Genomic DNA, 19,581 nt, shown 5'->3' with positions numbered 1-19,581 from the left:
GCCCATGGGCCAGATCCAACCAATCAAGCAATTGCATCTGGCCCATGGCACAGTATCATAAGACAGGTGGGCAACGGGGGCACCAGTGTCATCCCTAGAGGGGATGTCCCAGGTCCCCTCAACTTAAGCACCTTCCTTCACTACTCTGCTCCACTTTTTATATAGTGTCACCTACTGCCACCTTGCTCTACCTCTCTCTCCTGCACACCCCTTTACTGTAGCTGCCACATCTCTTGCTGCTGAGTTCATCATTTGCAACAGTTGGTAGAAACGGGAATCCATAATTAGGGACAGCAGCAGGGGCAGCTATAGTAAGGGGGGCACAAAAGTGAGAGAACATCTCTTGGCACAAAGCAGGGAGGGCTGGGACAGCAAAAGGCAACTTGCATTGGCAGCTAAGGCAGTGGGTTGGAAGTACCATCCCATCTTCCAACCCAGCTTATTTCAGCAGTAAGTGTTGCTGGCTGCTGAAACAGGGAACACATTCTTCTTCAACACAGAATTTCGCTAAAGTCACAGGGTGACATCAGTGGTGCTTGAGACTACATTTTTGAGGAGGATAAAAAGTGACAGAAAGTTGTTTTGATTCACTAATATATTTGAGGAAAACAAATCTAGATGAGATTCGCAGAATGTGATCAAAACTTTTTGTGCTGAAATTTTCCTACTGAAAATACTATTTAATCAAAAGTGATTTTTCAGGGGCAGTGGAATATTAATTTTGACCAAAAAACTTTACTTTTCCATTAATAAATGTAAAAATTAAAGTTTTCATTTCAAATAGACATAAAATAGTTTTGGCTTTAAGTGATATAAATGAAATGCCATTTCATTTTGAAATGTCCATTCCAGATGGCATTTTTTAATTTAGTCCAAATCTTCTCCTAAAATTATTGCAAGGAAATAGGTATCAGTACATATTGTATTAGTCACCACCCAGCACACTGCAGCAGTCATGTTCCATTTCTGTATAGTGTTATGGCACTGACATGGTAATGGATACCCCTAGCATGATTGAACTGCAAAGCCCTATTCATGAACATTTTTTATAAGCTCTAACAGAGAAAGGCTGCATATCCAGTCATAGACCAGTATAGAAAAATTAAAATGGATGAAGAGTTATTAAATGCTTAGATTCCAGTTTCATCTATTTTTTTTTACAGCAAAAGACAAGGTACTATAACAATGAACCAACTCCCCCATTTTTTGAAAAAAAAGAAGAATCCTATCATGCAAGGCTATTGATATGGTAAAAAGTAAAAGCACAACACTTAAATTCTTATGCAAACATCAATTTCTATGCACTTTTCATGCAAGTTATGCGCCTCAGGCACATATACTAGGTTTACAACAATTTCAGTTTTACATCTTAGTGCTTTCAGAAAGTTCCAAGGTCCATGCTGACTCGTGCTAGAAACAGATGTTGCCAAGTGAAACAGATCAACTGTTGTGTTCTCCCAGGGTTTGAGGAACCTGGTCCTGCATGCCCCAAGGATTCCCACACAGGATTGGGCCCTTCAAGGCCTGAAAGTGCCTGCCTGGCCTCCCCTGCTTATTAAAGATGTGCCCCTGGGATCTCTGCAGTACATCTCTGCAAGCAGGAAACAATAGTTTCTCCCTTAGAGAGATGTGCTTCTGGGATATCTTCTAAGCAAGGAAAGCTGAGCCGACCTCTTAAGGCTTGAGGAATCCAATCTTGTGCAGCAATTCCCAGGGTGCACAGGGTTCAGTCCTTCAAACACCTGCCAGGCTGGCTGGAGAGTGTGGGCAGTTTGAGGCTGATCATGCTCTCCCACCACAAAGCAAACAGACATCTGCCTCAATAAAACAGAACAAATTAATATCATCTTCATCAAAATTTGTCGCTGCATGAATTTGTGGCATGAGAAGAGGCATAGACACCTGTTTGCTCGGCCTTTGTGCTGCTGTCAAATGTCATGGAGGTATAAATGCAACAAAAAGTGACATCTGCTTCCACCCGTAGAGGTAGCATTATAGATAAATGGTGGGTTGTCTCTGTTTGGCTCAATATATCACAGAAAAGACAGAGGGGTAACAGGGCAGTTCCACGCCCTGGGTAGCAGCAACACACAGGGCATCACTGGTGGTGTCGGTAGGTGCAGCAGTAGCTATTTTTGTACTCCTTCCTCCCCGAAGACACCTAGCTGTCCTGGGGCTGCTGTCCTGGGTTACCCAACCCAATTATGCAATTGAGAAAAACAGGTTCTTCTAGCATATACTTCTCTTCATTTGTGATCTGTTAGCTACATAAACTGGCTAAACGATTCCAACAACTTTCACAGAAATATTATTTTTCTCTCTAACTTGATATTACATGAGAGGCAAAAGTTTCTTAGGGTGATCTCTTTTATTGGACTAATTTTGTCATTGGAATAAAATTAGACATGCTTTTGACTGCATGACATTATTCATCAGGTCTCATAGCCTTTTCAGATTTGGCTGTGAGTTCAAGGAATTATTTAAACAAGACCTTGTGTGAATTTTCCTCTGATATAGGTTAGGGGATGAAGTGAATTAGATTAATTTATCTTTTCTGGCAGAAAGAGGGGATGCACAGGGAAGCTGCCTGCCAACCTGGGCAGTCTGCAGCCAGGAGGCTTCAAACAGCTGCTGCCTCTCCGCCCCAGCTGCAGCCCCAGGCTTTGGGAAGGCAGCAGGTGCTGGGACTGCACCTGTCAGGCCCAGGGCCAGGGCAGGAAGGCTGGCAGAGGTGTGCCAAGAAAAATGGCCTCGCGTGACATGCTTGGCATGAGTGCCAGGGTTTGCTGACCCCTGCTCTAGTTTATATTGTGAATTTGGCTGCGGTAATCCGGGGAGGGGGGGACAGAGGTGTTGAAAAGGATAAGCAAAACAATGAGGAAACCAGGGTATAGTCTGTAGGAAGTGACGTGAATTATGTTTATGTAAAAGAAAACAAATTTTAAGCACTTGCCAGCAACTTTCATATCACTGTAAAGTAACCTAGTAGCATCTTACAATGACACTGGTTCGGTGAGGGAGGAAGTTTAAGTGACTGTAAAACCAGGATTAACTTTTTCTGCCCAATTAATTTAATTAATTAAAAAATTAAATTAATTTTTATTTAATTTAGTCATTTTGATTTGTAAAACATCCTATGGTCTTTGTTTCCTTGCATAACTTTAATGCCCAGTATAAGTGATAATTCCAAGATTTACAACTACAGAAATGATATCACTATGACATGTACTGTAACCTAAATATGTAAACAGAAAATTTCTTCTATTGTTAAACCATTACAAATGACTTGCAAATCTCCCTTTAACAAGAAACAGAATTGTTTTAGTATGTGCTTAATGTTCCACACAGGAAAACTAAAATGGGCTTTCAACTTTATCTATTTTTAAATGTGCATATTTTTATCTCCTTTCTGCATTCACTGAAGCCACATGTGGTTTTATATCATCAACTGTTGCATTGCCCTGTGAGCACTTTAGTAATTGTAGTATCACTCACATAGGCCCTATTAGAGTTTATAATTATAGAGGAGTGCTGTTACCACACAGAAGAAGTAAATCTGAAGGTGTGTACAAGTTCATTAATGCGCCAAAGTTACGGTACATTAAGTTTAGTACTTGGATAAACAAGCACTAAATCAATGCACAGTAACTTGCAGTAGCACCAGCACATGGGTTTTTTTGGATGCTAATACAGTTTTGCCCAGCACACTATTGCACAAGTGATATTAGGCTACAGCACAGTTAGCGTCTCATGTAGATGCACCCTAATATAAATTATTTGTTGAATTCTTTTTTAAGCTTCACTATTTGGGACATTCAGGCTAGGTACAGACATTACACTTTTACTGGTATAAGTGATTGGAAACTGGTCCATACCCATAACCAAAGATAACTTTGGCACACACAGACTTGTTTAAAAATGGTGGAACCCAGTTTAAGATTTGTTCCTCCCCGCCAAACGGCAAATGTCTGTTCTGTTCGTCAGTAGATACCCCTTCAGCCCCATGTTTTTTTAAAGCTACCCAAAGGAAATCCATAAAGCAAGTTGTTATCAATTTGTGGTACTCTGTTTCCATATGGAAAATATCATGATAGTTTGAAATACAGCAGCTTAAGAAATGTTGGTTGAAGTGTACTCTCCTGCAATTTGGTTCTTCCCTGCCTGGCTCCTTGTATGTTTATTTATACTAGCGAAAAATGCAAAAGCTACTATTTTGATTGTCTGCATCAAACTGGGAAAGGATCCAGTAATCAATTTGATTAGAGGCAAGAGTCACAGCTGTAATTCAGATACAAGTTTCCTGTTTTTGAGCAATACTGAGCCAAATGGTGTGATTAGCTCTAGTGTCCTGGTTACAATCCAAGAGATGGTCAGAAATTAGTCAGAGGGGATCAGCGGGCATTGGGGGAGTCACTGTTCCCCCGTTCACTGCCAGGAGTGACCAGGAATAACGGTCACAAGCTGGCAGAGGGCAGGTTTAGGCTAGATATCAGGAGGCGCTACTTCACGGTCAGGGCGGCTAGGGTCTGGAACCAACCAACTACCCTGGGGGGTTTTAAGAGGAGGTTGGATGAACATCTTGCTGGGGTCGTTTGACCCCAGTATTATTTCCTGCCATGGTCGGGGGTCGGACTAGATGATCTACTCAGGTCCCTTCCGACCCTAGAAACTATGAAACTATGAAATTCCTTGAGACTCCAATCCTATTTACAGGCATGTAAAACACATGCTTAACTCAAAACAAGTGATTGGTCCTATCAATATCTCTGAAAAACTTACTTGCTTTAAGCTAAATATGTGTGTAAGTATAAGTGTTTGTGGCTACTAAAATATCTGGTAGGTGCCTGAAAGGAAAACTAAACAAAATTCTTGTGAAATCCAGGAATTCTAGCAACTACAAAGATAATAAATAAAGAGCATTAAAACCAGAAGAAAGGTAAAAAGAAGAAAGGTGTGAGTTAGCTACTAATATATTATTGCTAAACATGAACTTATTAAAGGAATGAGTTGCTGTCTACTACATCGCAATTATATGATCATAGAAAATTAGGGTTGGAAGGGACATCAGAAGGTCATCTAGTCAAACCGCTGCTCAAAGGAGGACCATCCCCAACTAGATCAAACCCAACCATGGCTTTGTCTAGTTGGATATTAAAAACCTCCAAGGATGGCCACTCACTACCCCCCTACCCCTTGCTGCCAACACCACCAGCTGCATCTCTGAGTGGTTGTCAATTGCTGCTGACACTGCCAGTGGCATCTGTGGGTGGTCACTGACCGCTGGTCAGTGTTCGCCACCCCCCACCTCCACCAACACCAATGCAGCCACCTACAGGAGATCCCCACTCACTGCCACCATACCCCTACTGCCAACACTACCGCCGCTGCCTGCAGGCAGTTGCCATGTCCCCCCAGCCTCTAGGGGCATGCATCATTCATGCGCTCTGCATTTCTGTGAGAGGCATGGCTTTTTCCCAAGTTCTATAAAGTATCTTTATACTTGCTGTCAGATGCAAAATGAGGTCCTTGTGGTGACTCATTGCCAAAGATATTTCAGTCTTAGCAAAATGTATTATTGCACTAGGATGCTTACTAGTCAGTTAGGCTAGGTACAGACATTCAAAAAGCCTGAGTCTGAATTGATTCAAGATTTGCAGGTTCATCTAACCTGCATATATTGAGCCAATTTGCAAGAGAAAATTCACTTTTGACTCAAGAAATGCAGGCACATGCCTGCAGTGGCTCAGGCTAGAAGCCAGGGGGCACTAGAGTGAGCCCTCAGCTGCAGGGAAGTTGTGCAGGGTGTGGGGGGCCTGGTCAGGTTCTGGCAGGCATGAGTATGACTGGGGAAGGTTTTAAATCCCCAGCCTGGCCTGCAGGGACCCAAGCCAGGGTGTGCCTGGATGGGGAAGGGGGAAAGCAGCCTTTGCCAGGCATTTTCACCCCCCTCACTGTTTGAGCGGCAGGGGGTGTGTTTAGCCCCAGCAGCAGTATGAAGCTAACGGAGATGGAAGGGGGTTTAATTCCCTCATCCACCCCCTGTCCCAGTGGCATGGACCCAAGTGTGTGTCTGCCTGGCTAAGGCAGAGCAGCCCCTGTCAGGCATTTACTGCCCCCCCTACCCCCACTCTCCCCTGGAGAATGGAGGGTGTGGCTAGCCCCAGCAGTAGCCTCAAGGGAATGGGGAAGGGACAGGGTCTAATTCCCCCCTTCCCTGCCCTGTCCCACTGGCATGGACCCAAGCCAGGGTCTGCCTTGCTCAGGCAGAGTAGCCCGTGTCAGGGTATTCCCCCTCCTCATGGCTGCAGTGGCAGGGGCAGGGGCATGGTCAGTCACCAGCCTGGCATGGCCCTCTGAGGTGAAGGAAGCAGGGAGAGGGGAATAAATCCCCTCTCCCTGCTCCCTTCACCTCAGGGGGCCATGTAACCTCTAGCCATGCCCCCAACCCTGCTGCTGCAGCAGCGAAAGGGTGGGGGACCCTGACACAGTCTGCTCAGTCCTGGCCAGGAAGACCCCAGCTCAAGAGTGTGCCAGTGGGACGGGGAATGAGACAGGGGAATTAAAACCTCTCTCCATCTCTGTTCACTTCGCACTGCCGCCACACCCCTGCCGTTTGAGTGGCAAGCAGAGAGAAATGCCTGCCAGGGGCTGCTGTGCTCCTGCCTGGTAGACTCCAGCTGGGGCCCATGCTGGTGGGACAGGAGAGGGAGGGGGAAATAAACCTCTTCCCTGCCCCCTTCCCCTTAGGGGGGGCAGTGTCTGGCCATGCCCCTGCACCTGCTCTGGCTAGCAAGCAGAGGGATGAGGCAAGCCCTGCTCTACTGCAGTAGACAGCACGCCCCAGCCCAGGGCTGCAGAGCATGCTGGGAAACTAGGGGACTCTGATTTACTTAAACCAGGAAAGTGTCTGGGACAGAAGTTCCATAAACTGGTTTCACTTCAATCAGTTAAGTCTGATATTACATTCAACCAGGTTTATTTCAAACTGGTTTTGAGCACTTTGAAACTGGTTTAGGTGCACTGAACTTCTGTTACAAGTTTAAACCACTTAAACCGGTTTATGTGTAACTTCTGTCCCTAGCCTTACTGTTTTTGTGTTAGGAGGGTCTTTTGGAAAGAAGTTACTTTTGACTGAGCTGGTAACATCTAACAGCTGACACTTACCATTTTAAGTCCCACAACTCACTTGCTTACAACTACACATATACCTGGTTGGACAGACTTTTTCTATACCAGGTATCTGCATAAGGCTGAACAATTTCGAACATTTCTATCTGAATAGCACAACTGGTTCTGAGAATCAGGTTAGGGAAAAGTATACTGTTAAAAAATTCTGGTGAACTTGTCTTTTAAATGCTGTGGTATTTCTCCAAGCTTTGGAGCAGGGACTTGATGTCTGGATAGGGTGGCTTGCGTATAAAGAAAAACCACTCAGATCTTGCCAAATATAAGCTTTTTAAACATCAGAGGTCATACATTCTCAGTAAAAGATTATTTGAGGTTAACAGCAAGGACTCTAAAGATTCTGTCTGCTATGAACACATGCTCCAGTCTGGGACTGAGCATGAGTTTCCCTGAAAACACCATAGGCTGTATGGAGTAGAGGTGCAGGATCCAGCACAGGAAATGAAAGCAAGGAGCCTGTCTCTCCAGTGCTCCTACTGCCCTCTAACACATACTGTTGAGTCCAGGCCATGTGAAGGTGGAAGCTGCTTGAGTCAAATACACAGCAACATCAGAACGCTCAAGGGAAGGGGAGCAGATTGGGGTAAGAAGCACAGAAGCAGGGATGGAAGACTGGATACTGAGAGAGGGGGCGTCTGGGACTGGGAGTTGTGACAACCCACCACTGCAATCAGTTAATCAGGCACTTGACCTAAGGGACCCTTAATGTGCCAGTTGAGTTGTTTGCACAACCCTAATTTAGCCCACAGTCAGTAGGTTTGATGGCACAGTCTTTCATTACTTAATTATATGCTATATTTTCAACGGAAACCAAGGCTCATTCACTGCTCAGAATGGACAGAGCTCATTTAGTGAACAGCCATTCAATATTTTATTTTGTTTTTGCCATGCATATCTTCATTTACCCTCTGTTCAGACCCTATTCTGAAGATAATGCTTGAGTTCCATGCGCTCTTGATATCCATATTACTTGACTGTTTCAAACACTAGAGCAGGGGTATCAAATATATGGCCTATGGACCTGATCCAGCCCACAGAGCTGCTCCATCTGGTCCAACAAGTTACTGGAGCTTGGGGGCATGGCCAGCTGTGAGCACGGCCTGGTGCAGAATCTGAGGCCTTAAGGGTCCAGTGAACATGGCCTCTGGCAGCAGAAGGGAGAGAGAGGGCTGATGACACAGCTCCCAGTTGCCCTGAGGACACCTAGCCCACTGTCACTTGCACGTCCCTGCCACAGCAAGCAGCTGCTTGGCCCGTGGTCACTCACACTACTGCTGCCACCGTGGCCACTGCCGCCACCCATATCCTGAGACAGACCCAGCCCAGGGCCCAAGGTGAATTTGACACCCCTGAAGTGCATTATATATTTTCACAATACCCTTGCCAGACAAAGAAGCATTATCATCTATACTTTACAGAGGTGAACCAAGGCATGCAAAGATTTAGTTCAAACTTTTCCACTGTTTTCTCACAACTGGAGAAACCTAGGACGTATTTTTTACAATAAATAACATTTTTAAAATATGGTTAAAAATGCCCAAGTACCCAGAACCATAGAAGAACCCTATGGCAGAAGAAGAGAGTTCAAAGGTTTTCAAAGTTTTTCCCTGGATTTTTGTAAGCATCATACTACTATACTAGAGCAAACAATTTTACATCTGGAGTGCTCCAGAAATGAAATGAGCCATATCAAATTATCTCCACATCTCTTCAAGATTTACTGCCTCTAGTATTCTTACAGCAGCGTAGAGAATGTTATATACCAGATATAAAACTATTACAATTTAGGCACTGGTTTTAAATTTTATGGAAGAAGTACTAATCTCTAGTACATTCTTTTCCTGTGGGACTGGTATTTTAAAGAAGTTGGCAGTACGATTTTTCTCAGCCCTACAGGTTATGCTGCACAATCTCATCCTGCACCCCAGGGGTGGGAGCAAGAAAGGAGGCCAGAAGAGGGAGAGAGACCCCAGAGACCACAGCTGCTGCTGCTGCAACTGAAGCAATAGGGGAAGCAGTGGCTAGGCAGGGGCCCTTGGAACCATGAATTGACCCTTTGTGGGCCACAAGTTTGACAGCCCTGGCCTACATGATCTAGTCATGATCTCTGATGTTTTTACCCATTTCATCCAGTAAAAGAATGAAATATTTCGAGTCTTCAAAAGATTATATTGAGGAGTGGGAAGAGATAAAAGTGGCCATTCTGCTAAAACAGGGGTAGGCAAAATATGGCCCATTGGCCAGATCTGGCCCATGGTGGGTCTTTGTCCTGCCCGCAGTGGGCACCTCCGTCCCACGTGCCCTAGGCACAGTCCCGCCATGGCACGTCCTGCTTCCCCTGGGCACGCAGTGGGGCTGCGGTGGCTCCGCACCTGGACTGCCTTTCTAGGCAGCCCAGGTGGCAAATGGTCCCTTCCAGCTGCTGCTGCTGCTGGCTCCAACCCTGCAGTACTGGCTGGGACCTGTGTTGCATAGCCCTGACCCCACAAGCCCCATGCCTGCTCCAGGCTCACCCACCCAGGCTCAGCAGTGGCAGCGCGAGACAGAAGCTGTTGTTCAGTGCGGGGGGAAGCAGCCCCTCCCGCTACTGGCAGTTCCCTGCTATAGCTGCCCAGAGCCCGCACCAGGAAAAAGAACTCAAGATATTAAAGAAAATACCAAAGACACAAAGGTTCTCTCTGGCTGATCATATTACCATTCAGCAAAAATAGTTAACTGTGCAGTAATGGTACTTACCACAAGGCAAAGTGTTGCTCTCTTCTATTGTGTGATTATAGGCCCAGTATTTCCTTCTCCAGCTTATAACACTGCCATCTATGCAGTCATGAGAAAGTTTTATGTCAGCTTTATCCCACATTCTGAACATGTACAACTCGCCGACCATACCCACAGCAGAAGATGAGGCTGTCCTTGATGGCTGTGAACAGCCAAGCAGAAACTGGCCATTTCCATCAAGGGTTAGCTTCTCAAGCTTTCCATCAAGTTTTCGGCTTCTTTTTTTTCTTCCATTTATAAATAGCTTCATCTCATTGTCTGTACTCTTCCATTCTATGCACACTTGTTGCAAATCATCCAGATGAAAATTTTCTGTTAGGTCTATGTGATAGCCAAACAACCAAACTGTCAATTTGTTTCCATCTCCTGTAAGTCCCAGTTCATACTTCTTCACAGATTGAATGCTCTCAGGTGTTTCTTTAACATATACAAATGCTGTCCAAGGATCACTTGAAGTCAGTAGTTTAAGATACAGGCAAATTGTGAATTCTTTCAGAGGTGGCACAGAAATCCCTGGTGATAGAGTCCAAGCTTCTTCACATGCAGTCTTAAAAACAGCTTTGTATTTTCCAAGGAATCCATCCTGAGCTAAATAAAGAAAAAATAATTTTGAATTCTTTTTTTTTCCAAAAAGATGCTTTTAATATAGCACTTTTGTGACCAAGGGAACATACAGACATTGCCAGGACCTGATCCACAATCATGTGAGACACTTTAAGCCATGTGCCCGTAGAATGGGTCCTGCTTATGCAGATGTTCGCTGCTCCTGATGTGGGCTGGGAACACAGTCTAATTAAATTGTGGAGTGGGGAGGGATGGCCAGGATCAGGGTGGGCTAGTGGATCCACCAGGAAGTAAGGGGGGAGGGGAGATGTGAGGGTCAGGCAACTAGAAACAGCTCAGTTAGGGTTGGGGTGTAGGAAAAGTGCAGCCCCAGGGCTGGAGAAAGCAGCTGGGCTTTCCCAGCCCCAGGGCTGCATGCCAAATGTGTGCAGATGTTCAGTAGATTAGGCTAACTTGTGACCAGTCTAACTTCATTCAGCTCCTCAGGCAACAGGACTTACTCCCCAGGCTCCAGAGCTGATATAGTCTATGTCTCCTAAAGGCTTTGAGGAGACATAGAATAACTAAGTTAGAACAACAGCTCCTGTGATAATAGTTAAAGTCTAAAACTGCAAGTTTTTAAGCAGCCCAGCAACAGGGTAGATTTAACTTGTTTTTATTTAAATCACTAATATTAATCTTTGTCTAGCAATTGTACTTCTTAGTTGTTCCAACAAAAAAAAGGTTTATTCTAACTGGTTTGTCATCTTAAACCTCTCTAATCATTAAACACCTTAGTTTGTACTTTAATGTATCCTTTGCACGGAATTTGGGGGTTTTTATTTGTTTGTTTGCTTTGCTAAATAGGAAGGTAAGCCATTTCTATATATACACATACACATCCAAACAATTACGTTATTAACATACATTTATTCCCATTCTTCACATTCATATTTTTATTAAATTAAAAATAATGCATTTCTTTTATTTTTTTTAGATCATTATTATTCTTACCCATGATTTGTGTGAAGTTAATTTGGCTTGAAACAGGAATTCAAAGTAGCAATTAGTTCATAAAATTACCTTAAATGTGCCAGGAACATAAAAAGAAAAAAGTAAATTATGAAAACATGTTTTGTGCTTCCTTTCAACTGACTTATTTACAAATGAAGTATTTTCTCTACAGTTAGCGATTTCAGCTATGCGGTTTTGGTTACTATATCTCACAAGATTTGAGAATTGGTAAAGCTCATCTATTTGCATCTCATTTATTTGTGAATTGAAGGAACACTATTACTTTTCCTGCTTTTCCATTTCCCAGCAAGTTTTTCAACTTTCAATGACTTTTTCATTCAAATGATCTGATTGAAAAAACTTGAATAAAGAAATATTTGCTCTGTACCTGCAGAACAGACTACTGCTGTCACAAGCTGATCTAGCACTTCATCATCCTTTGATTTTAGGCACTTAGCTAGAGACTTTCACCAGTTTAGATGGCTGACTGTCTTTAAAACTTCAGCAGCAAACACAGGGCATGTACAAATATTCAGGGAGATTAGGGAGAGGTTAGATTGAGTTAAAAATGGCTACCCAATTTAAGGTAAGTTGGGATGAGACTAGCAGAGGAGAGACTTGGAAAGGTCTGAAGGACAAGCAGTTCCTGCGGGGGTGGGAATCAAGGGAGCTAGCAGGGCCTGTGGGGGAATCAGGGGGGCAGCCAGAGTCCACAGAGGGAATTGGAAGAAACTGGGGATCAGGGAGGCAGCAGGAGAGCTCAGAGGGGCTAGCAGGGTAGGTGGGGCTTTGGGGGAGTGTAAGGGGGGCTAGTGGGACCCATGGAGGGTCATGGGAGGGATGAGAAAGGATGGGAAGCTCTCTCTCCCAACCCCACGGCACTAGGGGCTATTTTTAGCCCCCCTCCCCAGATGAACAACCCCCACCATCCCACCTGCCCCTCCCCCCACCTCAACTTACTTCCTCAGCACCTAGGACCAGTGAATGCTGGTAAAACCAGCACTGTGACCAACTAGCAGGATGAGGGGTTGGCAAGACTGGGAGGGTGCTAGCTGGTCCATAGGGCACTGTTGTCCATTGGGGGCGGGATCCACTGCCAGGTGCGGGGGAGATAGGAAAAGCTCAGCCCAAGGGCTGGGACCAGTGGCTGGGCTTCCCCAGCTCCAGGGCTGCACTGGGAACTGTACGGTAAAATCAGCCTCGCCTGAACCAATCTAAATTAGACTACCTCAGAGGTTCACTTAACTTAGATTGGATCGCCCATTTTTAAACCAGTCTATCTGTCCTGAACTTCTGTACAGTTCTCACTTAGATCAAGCTAACTATGAATCTAAGTGTAAGGTCCTCACCTGGGCAAACTAAGTTAGGTTGGGTAGTGATTTTTAACATAAGCTAACCTCCCCGGACTATGTATGTATCCATATATTATATTTACTTATTGTATACCATTTTACTAGACTATTGTAATCTTTGACTTTGGTACAGGTTGTCTTACCTTCAGATTTAATTCTGAATCAATTTAAAAAAAAAGGATTTAAATTTCAAAATCCACATATATATATGCACAAAATGAAGTGTATGTCTGTATGTATTATGTATCTTTGCTTATAACTCGAGAAGGCTGGTCCTACCTTCCAAAATCACTGAATACCACCCAAAGAAAATTATAGGTGGGTTATTTTTCACTTAACCATTTTGGGGTCTTCCAGTGAATGGGATTACTTCAGTTCTCAGATAACAAACTGGTACTACTCCATTTTGGATGCAATGAATTCAGTTCAATTGTCATTATATTGATGCATGCTTTTTTTCCAACTCAACTGTCATTATGATATTGATGCGTGCCTTTTTTTGCTCCACGTTAAATATTAAATGTTAAATATGCTGTACTATGTTCTTCAAAAAATAAACAATATTTTTCACCTAAATATGTTTTACTAAGTTCTTTGAAGATAAACAAACACTGCAGTTACAACAATAACAACCAGAGCAAAGAATGGGTTCTTTTGCTACAGGCAGGTTATTTTTCACTAGACCCCTTCTGGGGCTTCCAGCAACTAGGATTACTTTACTTCTTAGATAAGAAACTGGCACCTCTCCATTTTGGATGCACTGAATTCAGTTCAATTGTCATTATTATACTGATGCATGCCCTTTTTTTGCTCCATGTTAAATATTAAATATGTTGTGCTATGTTCTTTAAAAATAAACAATATCTTTACCTATAGATGTTGTACTAAGTTCTCTAAAAATCAACAATCACTGTAATTACAAAAACAACAGCTCAGCAGAAGAACGGGTACTTCAGCGAGTTTCAAATAAAAAATCTGCTTTAAACAAAACATTTTTTTAAAGGAAGGATATTGATTTTCATTCACCCTGTATAAGTAGCCTTCAAATCTCTCTTTAAGATGCACATCTCCTAGAATTTTTATGATTTTTAAAGATTTTTTTTATACCTACAAAATCTTGCCAGATGATCACCAGGGGGCGAGATGTGATTAATGCTTAGACTGGATAACAAGATCATGATATGCCCATAAATATCTGAGTGACTTTACTTATACTAGTAAAGCTGCATTAGAACGGACTATGCTCCTGAATATCTATGTGTTTGCGGGATCTGGCATATAAGCAGCAAAAGCAATTATCATTACTTTATGTACAAGTGTTTGTCAACCAGTAACACATCTGACTCACTACGTCCATTAAAACCAGTGGTCATAAAAAATCTTAGTTTGTTACGTACCACTATATCTTGTAATTTGTCTTAACTAACAGGATATTTCAAGATGTTTTTTATAAAAGGTTTTGCCATATTTTTCTTGAACATCTAGGAGTTTTGAAACTAAAATCTGTTTGTTTCAGGTTCTTTCTTCCTCCCCCTGAAGATAGAGGTCACACCCTTCCATACAGAGGTATTCTAGAAGTTAGAAAGAGTGCAAAGAGCTCTTCTTTTCCCAGTATACCTTGACAGGGAACCTGCATGATTTGGTACCTTACATATAATGAAACAGAGAACTAGGGCTGCTGGCAAAACTAGCAGCTGAAAAGAAAGAAATTCAGGGTGAAGTGAACATGGGGCTACAGAATGCACTGGAGAGAACACTGGGGCAATAGTTCCAATGAATATTTGGGAAGAGACATCTCTTCACTTGCTCCTCCAAAATTATACATGTAAGCATAATACTGTAGCTATTTACCCACCTGGATGGAGAGCACTCTTGAGCTGCTCAATGTTCACATTCATGAGGCCATAAATGAGCCATTTGTGTAAAAGTGTATATGTGATGCTTTTATTGAAAAAGTTTTAGAGCTACATTTTAAAAGAACAACTGCAACTGTCAATGCAAAAACAAGAAATCTGGAACTGTAAGAACTCCATAATAAAGGTAATTGTGAAACGAGTAACAGTTCTAGTTTCTAAATTAGCTGGAAAGTAATCTGCATTACTATATGCTGGATTTTCTCTCTTTTCTCATCCATCGCTATTATGAAATGATTTCTACCTGATTCCTTTATTTACAATAAAGAAAAAATGTAGACACATGGCTGAATAATCAAGAGTGCTCAGTACTAACATTCTGCTCTCATACATGTCAAGGGGAATCATATTGTTGATATCAATAGCAACAGAAATAAGCCAGTGGTAAGCACATGTGAAAATCCCACCAACAGGAAACAGTGATAAATGTATCAATATCAGTGTTGGATAAGTAAGGAGAAAGATATTTTACCTTTGCCTGCTGTGGTCAGCAACAAGTGAAGTAAAGTGATAGCTAAAGAAATCTTGAATTTCAGTAAAAGCTCCTGGATTCTGCTGGCGCAGCAGTAACGTACTCCAGAGGCAATCATTCTAGAATACACAAGGGAAAAATAATATTCTGTAACAATGACAAGAGAAAGAACAAGACTATAAATATAATACAAGATGACACTTTCAAGCATGGCTATAAATCTTTTCAACCCTTCTGTATCTACCCAAATTTGCTGATGTTCTTCCTTTAGAAGCCACTGTTGACAGGAAGGGAAAAAGAGACTACAGTCCAATCCTGCAAAGACTTACACATATGGTCAGAGCTATGTATGAGCATGAATCTTTGCAAGGCTGAAGGTTTAATCTGTTAACTTCTGATAACAGGTGAAAGGCAAGGCAATTATAAGCGTTCAAATAGGTGTAAATGTTTATTAGTATACTATGAATAACTAACTATCCAGGTATTAGCTATATCAGAGGCAGCTTAATGCATGGGCCCGCAGGGGGTTCTGTTCCCAGCAGGAGTGTCCTGATGCGGGTGGTATCATTCCCAGGGGGTCCCGATTTGGGGGTACCTGGTGAGGTGTTGAGGAGCACAAGTTTCAGCCCAACACACTCCAGGGCGCAATGCAGCAAGGTAGGCAAGGTTGGCTGCAAAGTAGGCAAAGGGCCAAGGCAGCTTGGCCACTTGGTACCTGGCTGGGCCCACAGCTTTTGCCCATGCCACCAACACCACCAACCCAGAGCCTGATCCTGGCTCTGATCCCTGCACCTGGCATGTCACCAAACAGCCACTGCAGATTGTCTCTGATGGCAGTGTCAGAGGATCAAGGAGATGTCCTGTGACTAATAAGGGGTTAAGGAACTGCCAATCACTACAGGCAGTTCAGGTGCCAGTTGCTGCAGCAACCAGACAGGTCAGGTGACCAGAAGGGGGCAGGGCCGGGCCTTCATAAACAGCCCAGGCCAGAGCCTAGCCAGCAGTTCCCCTCTGGCAGCTGCAGGAACTGCAGCTCTGTGGGAGAGCTGAGCAGCAGAGTCAATGGTGGTGGTTTGACTGGCTGCAATGATGCGAGGGGAGAGAGAGAGAGAGCCCGGACAGATGTATGGGTGAGAGTCAGCATTGTGTGGGGTGTATTATAAGCCTGGCGCTTATGTTATGTTGTAGCTGGCTGGCTGACTCTTTGGTTTACTTATGGTTACGCTGGAGGACCGGGTGAGGCTGTAGGGGTGCAAGGAGGCCTCAGGGGGCTCCCCAGTAGCTTGGGGGTTCCCGGTGCCCAGCAGGGGCACAGTGAGTAGTGCTACAGTGGCACAGCGTGACGAGTGCCGGAGAGGCACTTGGTGTGTGGGGGTTGTAGCCCCAGCCGCGAGAAGGCGTGGCAAAAGGCCCTAGAGGGGGCGAGAAGCTCCAGAGAGGGCGAGGAGTAGCGAAAAAAAACCACAAGACAGGCCCAGTGGGGTGAGGCCTGGGCACGGCAAGCCCAGGGGTACCAGTAACAGGGTGCAGGTTGTTTAACCGGCCCAGAGGCTCTGGTAAAGGGGTGACAGGCACGTGACCAACCCAGGGGCGCTGGTAAAGGGGGCCAGTGGTGTGATAGGCCCAGGTGGTTTGGAGGCGGGTGCCGGGGCATGATGAGCCCCAGGGATGCCAGGTGGGTGACAGGCCCGGTGCGCCAGAGAGAGGCACCGGGGCAGGACGAGCCCAAGGGGCGCCAGAGAGGGTGCCGGAGGGCAAGGACAGAGCAATGTCCAGGAACAGCTGCGAGGCTTGGGGCATGCTAAAGGGGAGGTAGGAGGCACGCATTGCCCATAAGGCTGGGGGTGCTGGAGCACCCCACTTGGAACGGAGGTAATACCAGCGCGGTGTCAAGGGTGAAAGTAGGCAGCCTCCCTTACTGAACTTAATAAGAACAAAGACGTGGTGGGCGAGAAGAGGGTGCTGGATTGCCGTATTTGACACGGCAAGGGGGCGCTAGCAAGCTCACGGCCGCTCGCAGGCCCCACTCCATGACAAAACTGATGCATTGGCCGGGAAGCCAGCCGTGCACGGGGGAGAGAACCCATGTCCCCTGTGTGGGGAAACGAACCCAGAAGATTAGGGCAGAATTGGACGTAGGTTGGGACATGGATGCCCATTACTCAGCGAGGATTCAGCCCTAGAGGGGCTTGGGGAAAGCCAGGAAGACCTTGTATGCTGGCTGAGGATTGGGGAACTGGAGGAACAAGTGGTCCAGCTCAAGCAGGAGCTGAAAATGGTAAAAGTCCTGAAGGGAAGTGTGGAGGCAAAATCTGCTGCCCTGGAGCGACACTGGTCGCCAGGTAAAAAGAGTGGGGCGGTGAAAGAAATTAGGCGTCTCATAGTGGAGGAGGCAGAGCAGACGGAAAGAGTGGACCAACTAATAGCTCGCGAAATAAAGGGGAGTCAGGAGCGAGAATATCAGTTGTGCAGGATGCAGGCAGCCCTGGGGCGCTGGAGGGACCAGGCTCTGGAGGCCAGGAGAACCCCAACAAAGGAACAATGGGTGTTGCAACAGAAATTAGAAGTATCTAGGGACCTTATAACAACCCTGCAATGAGAGATCCAGGCTCAAGGGGAGCAGATCCAGGACTTGCAGGAAGATCGGGAGCGTTGGTGAGAAAGATGCGTAGGGGTCGAATGCTTAGTTGATATACTACAAAAGGAGTTGAATGAGGACCATAGCCAGATGGAGCAGAACAGCAGGATCATAACAGAACAGACGGAAAAGATAACGGCCTACAAGGAAGGTATAGAGGCAGAGGTAGCCAATCAAAAGAAGGAGAACGAGGGGTTACGGAGGCAAACACAGAGTCTGCAAACAGAAAAGGCTCGTCTAGGGGAACAGATCCAAATGCTGGAGATTCTCCTAGTGGAGAGTCAGGGTAAGGTAGCAAGCCTAGCTGTAGAACATGGGCTAGTGCAACAGGACTTGAAAACCCTAAGGGAGGAGCTGCAGAGGCTAAAGAATGACGAGCGGGGAGTTTCGGAGATAGGTAGCCAGACGACTGGGGAACTTTCACAGCCCCAGAAGCAGAGGGACCTCATAGATCAGGGAGTGCAAACCCTAGAGACCACAGACAGCTTTGAGAGAAGGCTGACAGCTTTGGAGAGGCAGTTAAAAGACTACCTAGAGGTCACTCAATCAGAACTCCGGGAAAGGGGTTCACTTACTGAGATCTTAAGACAGACCGAGGTCCAAGTTGAGAACCTCCAGTCTGCACTGGTACAAGGGCCAGGGAAGGAGGAACCTTCCAGGGCCGAAACCCAAGACTACCCTAAGGAAGAAACAGTGCTAGGGCAGTCGGGGAAGAACATCGGGGAGGAGAGCCTCCTAGAAAAGAAATTAGAGGCCTGGCATAAAGAAGCTCAGTCAACCCTTCTGGAATACTGGGAACGGAGGTGGACACAGTGGCACGAACTCCACTTACAACGTCTGGGCCAGCTAGAGCACCAGCTGGAAAAGGTAGCCCAGTGGCAAGGCAAAGGGGGTAACACCTAGTCAAGAACAGTCAGAGGTGCTGAGCCTACCAGAGAGAGAACCCGTAAAAGAAAGAAAAGAGGCTGCTTTAAGGAGGGAGGCCCCATGCCAAAGGGGTAAGGGTGGCGTATAAGGAGGCGTGCCTCTAAGATCAGTTGTGCGAAAGACTGGGGTTACGACCAGGGGAGTGAGGGCACTCCAAGGGAAAAAGGGAACCCAAGCTTATGGAAAGAGCAGGGAAGAGCGCTCAGCTGGGTGGAGGCTGGAGCCTGAGAAAAGGCCATATTTACACCTGGACAGCATACCGAGACAGGTTACATGGAGGACCCTCAGAAAGAGTATCGAGGAGAAAGTAGGGAAGGTGGCCTTTGTACAGATTTATAAAGGGCCAAGAGGAAGATATACAGGCCAGGGCAGAGTGGAGTTTTGGAGGAGAGAGGATGCCCAAAAGGCATGGAGGTGCCAATGGGAAATATGGGGCAAACTCCAGGATATCTGAGAGGCCCAGGCAAGATCAGAAGCCTGAAAAGCCACCGTGAAAGAAAGGCTCCGGAGGGGAGCCAGAGAATGGAGATCATGGAGACCAGGCAGAGAAGCAGCCAGCGAGGTAGGCGATCTACCAAGGTCAGCTAGTGTGCGGGGGCTACCTGTGGCGGGTAAGCCCCAGTAAATCCCACACGGTGTGCCTTGGGTAAAAGGCGAGTTGGAGGTGCCTTAAAACCTCCGCCACCAGTCTAGGTGCTGCTGAACGCCTGAATGAGCGGAAATGTCGAGAAGAACACCTTCAACGGATATAAGGCCTAGCCG

General features: G+C 45.4%; 1 protein-coding gene across 4 annotated transcripts in view; it reads right to left on the bottom strand.

The window, feature by feature from the left end:
• Positions 1-19,581, bottom strand: part of ADGRG2 (adhesion G protein-coupled receptor G2) — a 101,124-nt gene that overhangs the window by 63,646 nt on the left and 17,897 nt on the right. For all 4 annotated transcript variants that reach the window (XM_019529222.1, XM_019529223.1, XM_019529224.1 and 1 more), the window contains exons 2-3: positions 15,255-15,373; positions 9,922-10,548 (exon numbers count right to left, since the gene is read on the bottom strand). In XM_019529222.1, the coding sequence (XP_019384767.1) occupies positions 9,922-10,548; positions 15,255-15,372 (745 nt within the window). In that variant the 5' untranslated portion in view covers position 15,373. The remainder of the gene's footprint in view (positions 1-9,921; positions 10,549-15,254; positions 15,374-19,581) is intronic.

Source organism: Crocodylus porosus, unplaced genomic scaffold, assembly GCF_001723895.1.
Source record: "Crocodylus porosus isolate Cpor-Errol unplaced genomic scaffold, CroPor_comp1, whole genome shotgun sequence".
Lineage (NCBI taxonomy): Eukaryota > Metazoa > Chordata > Crocodylia > Crocodylidae > Crocodylus > Crocodylus porosus.
This window is presented reverse-complemented; position numbering and strand designations above follow the sequence as displayed.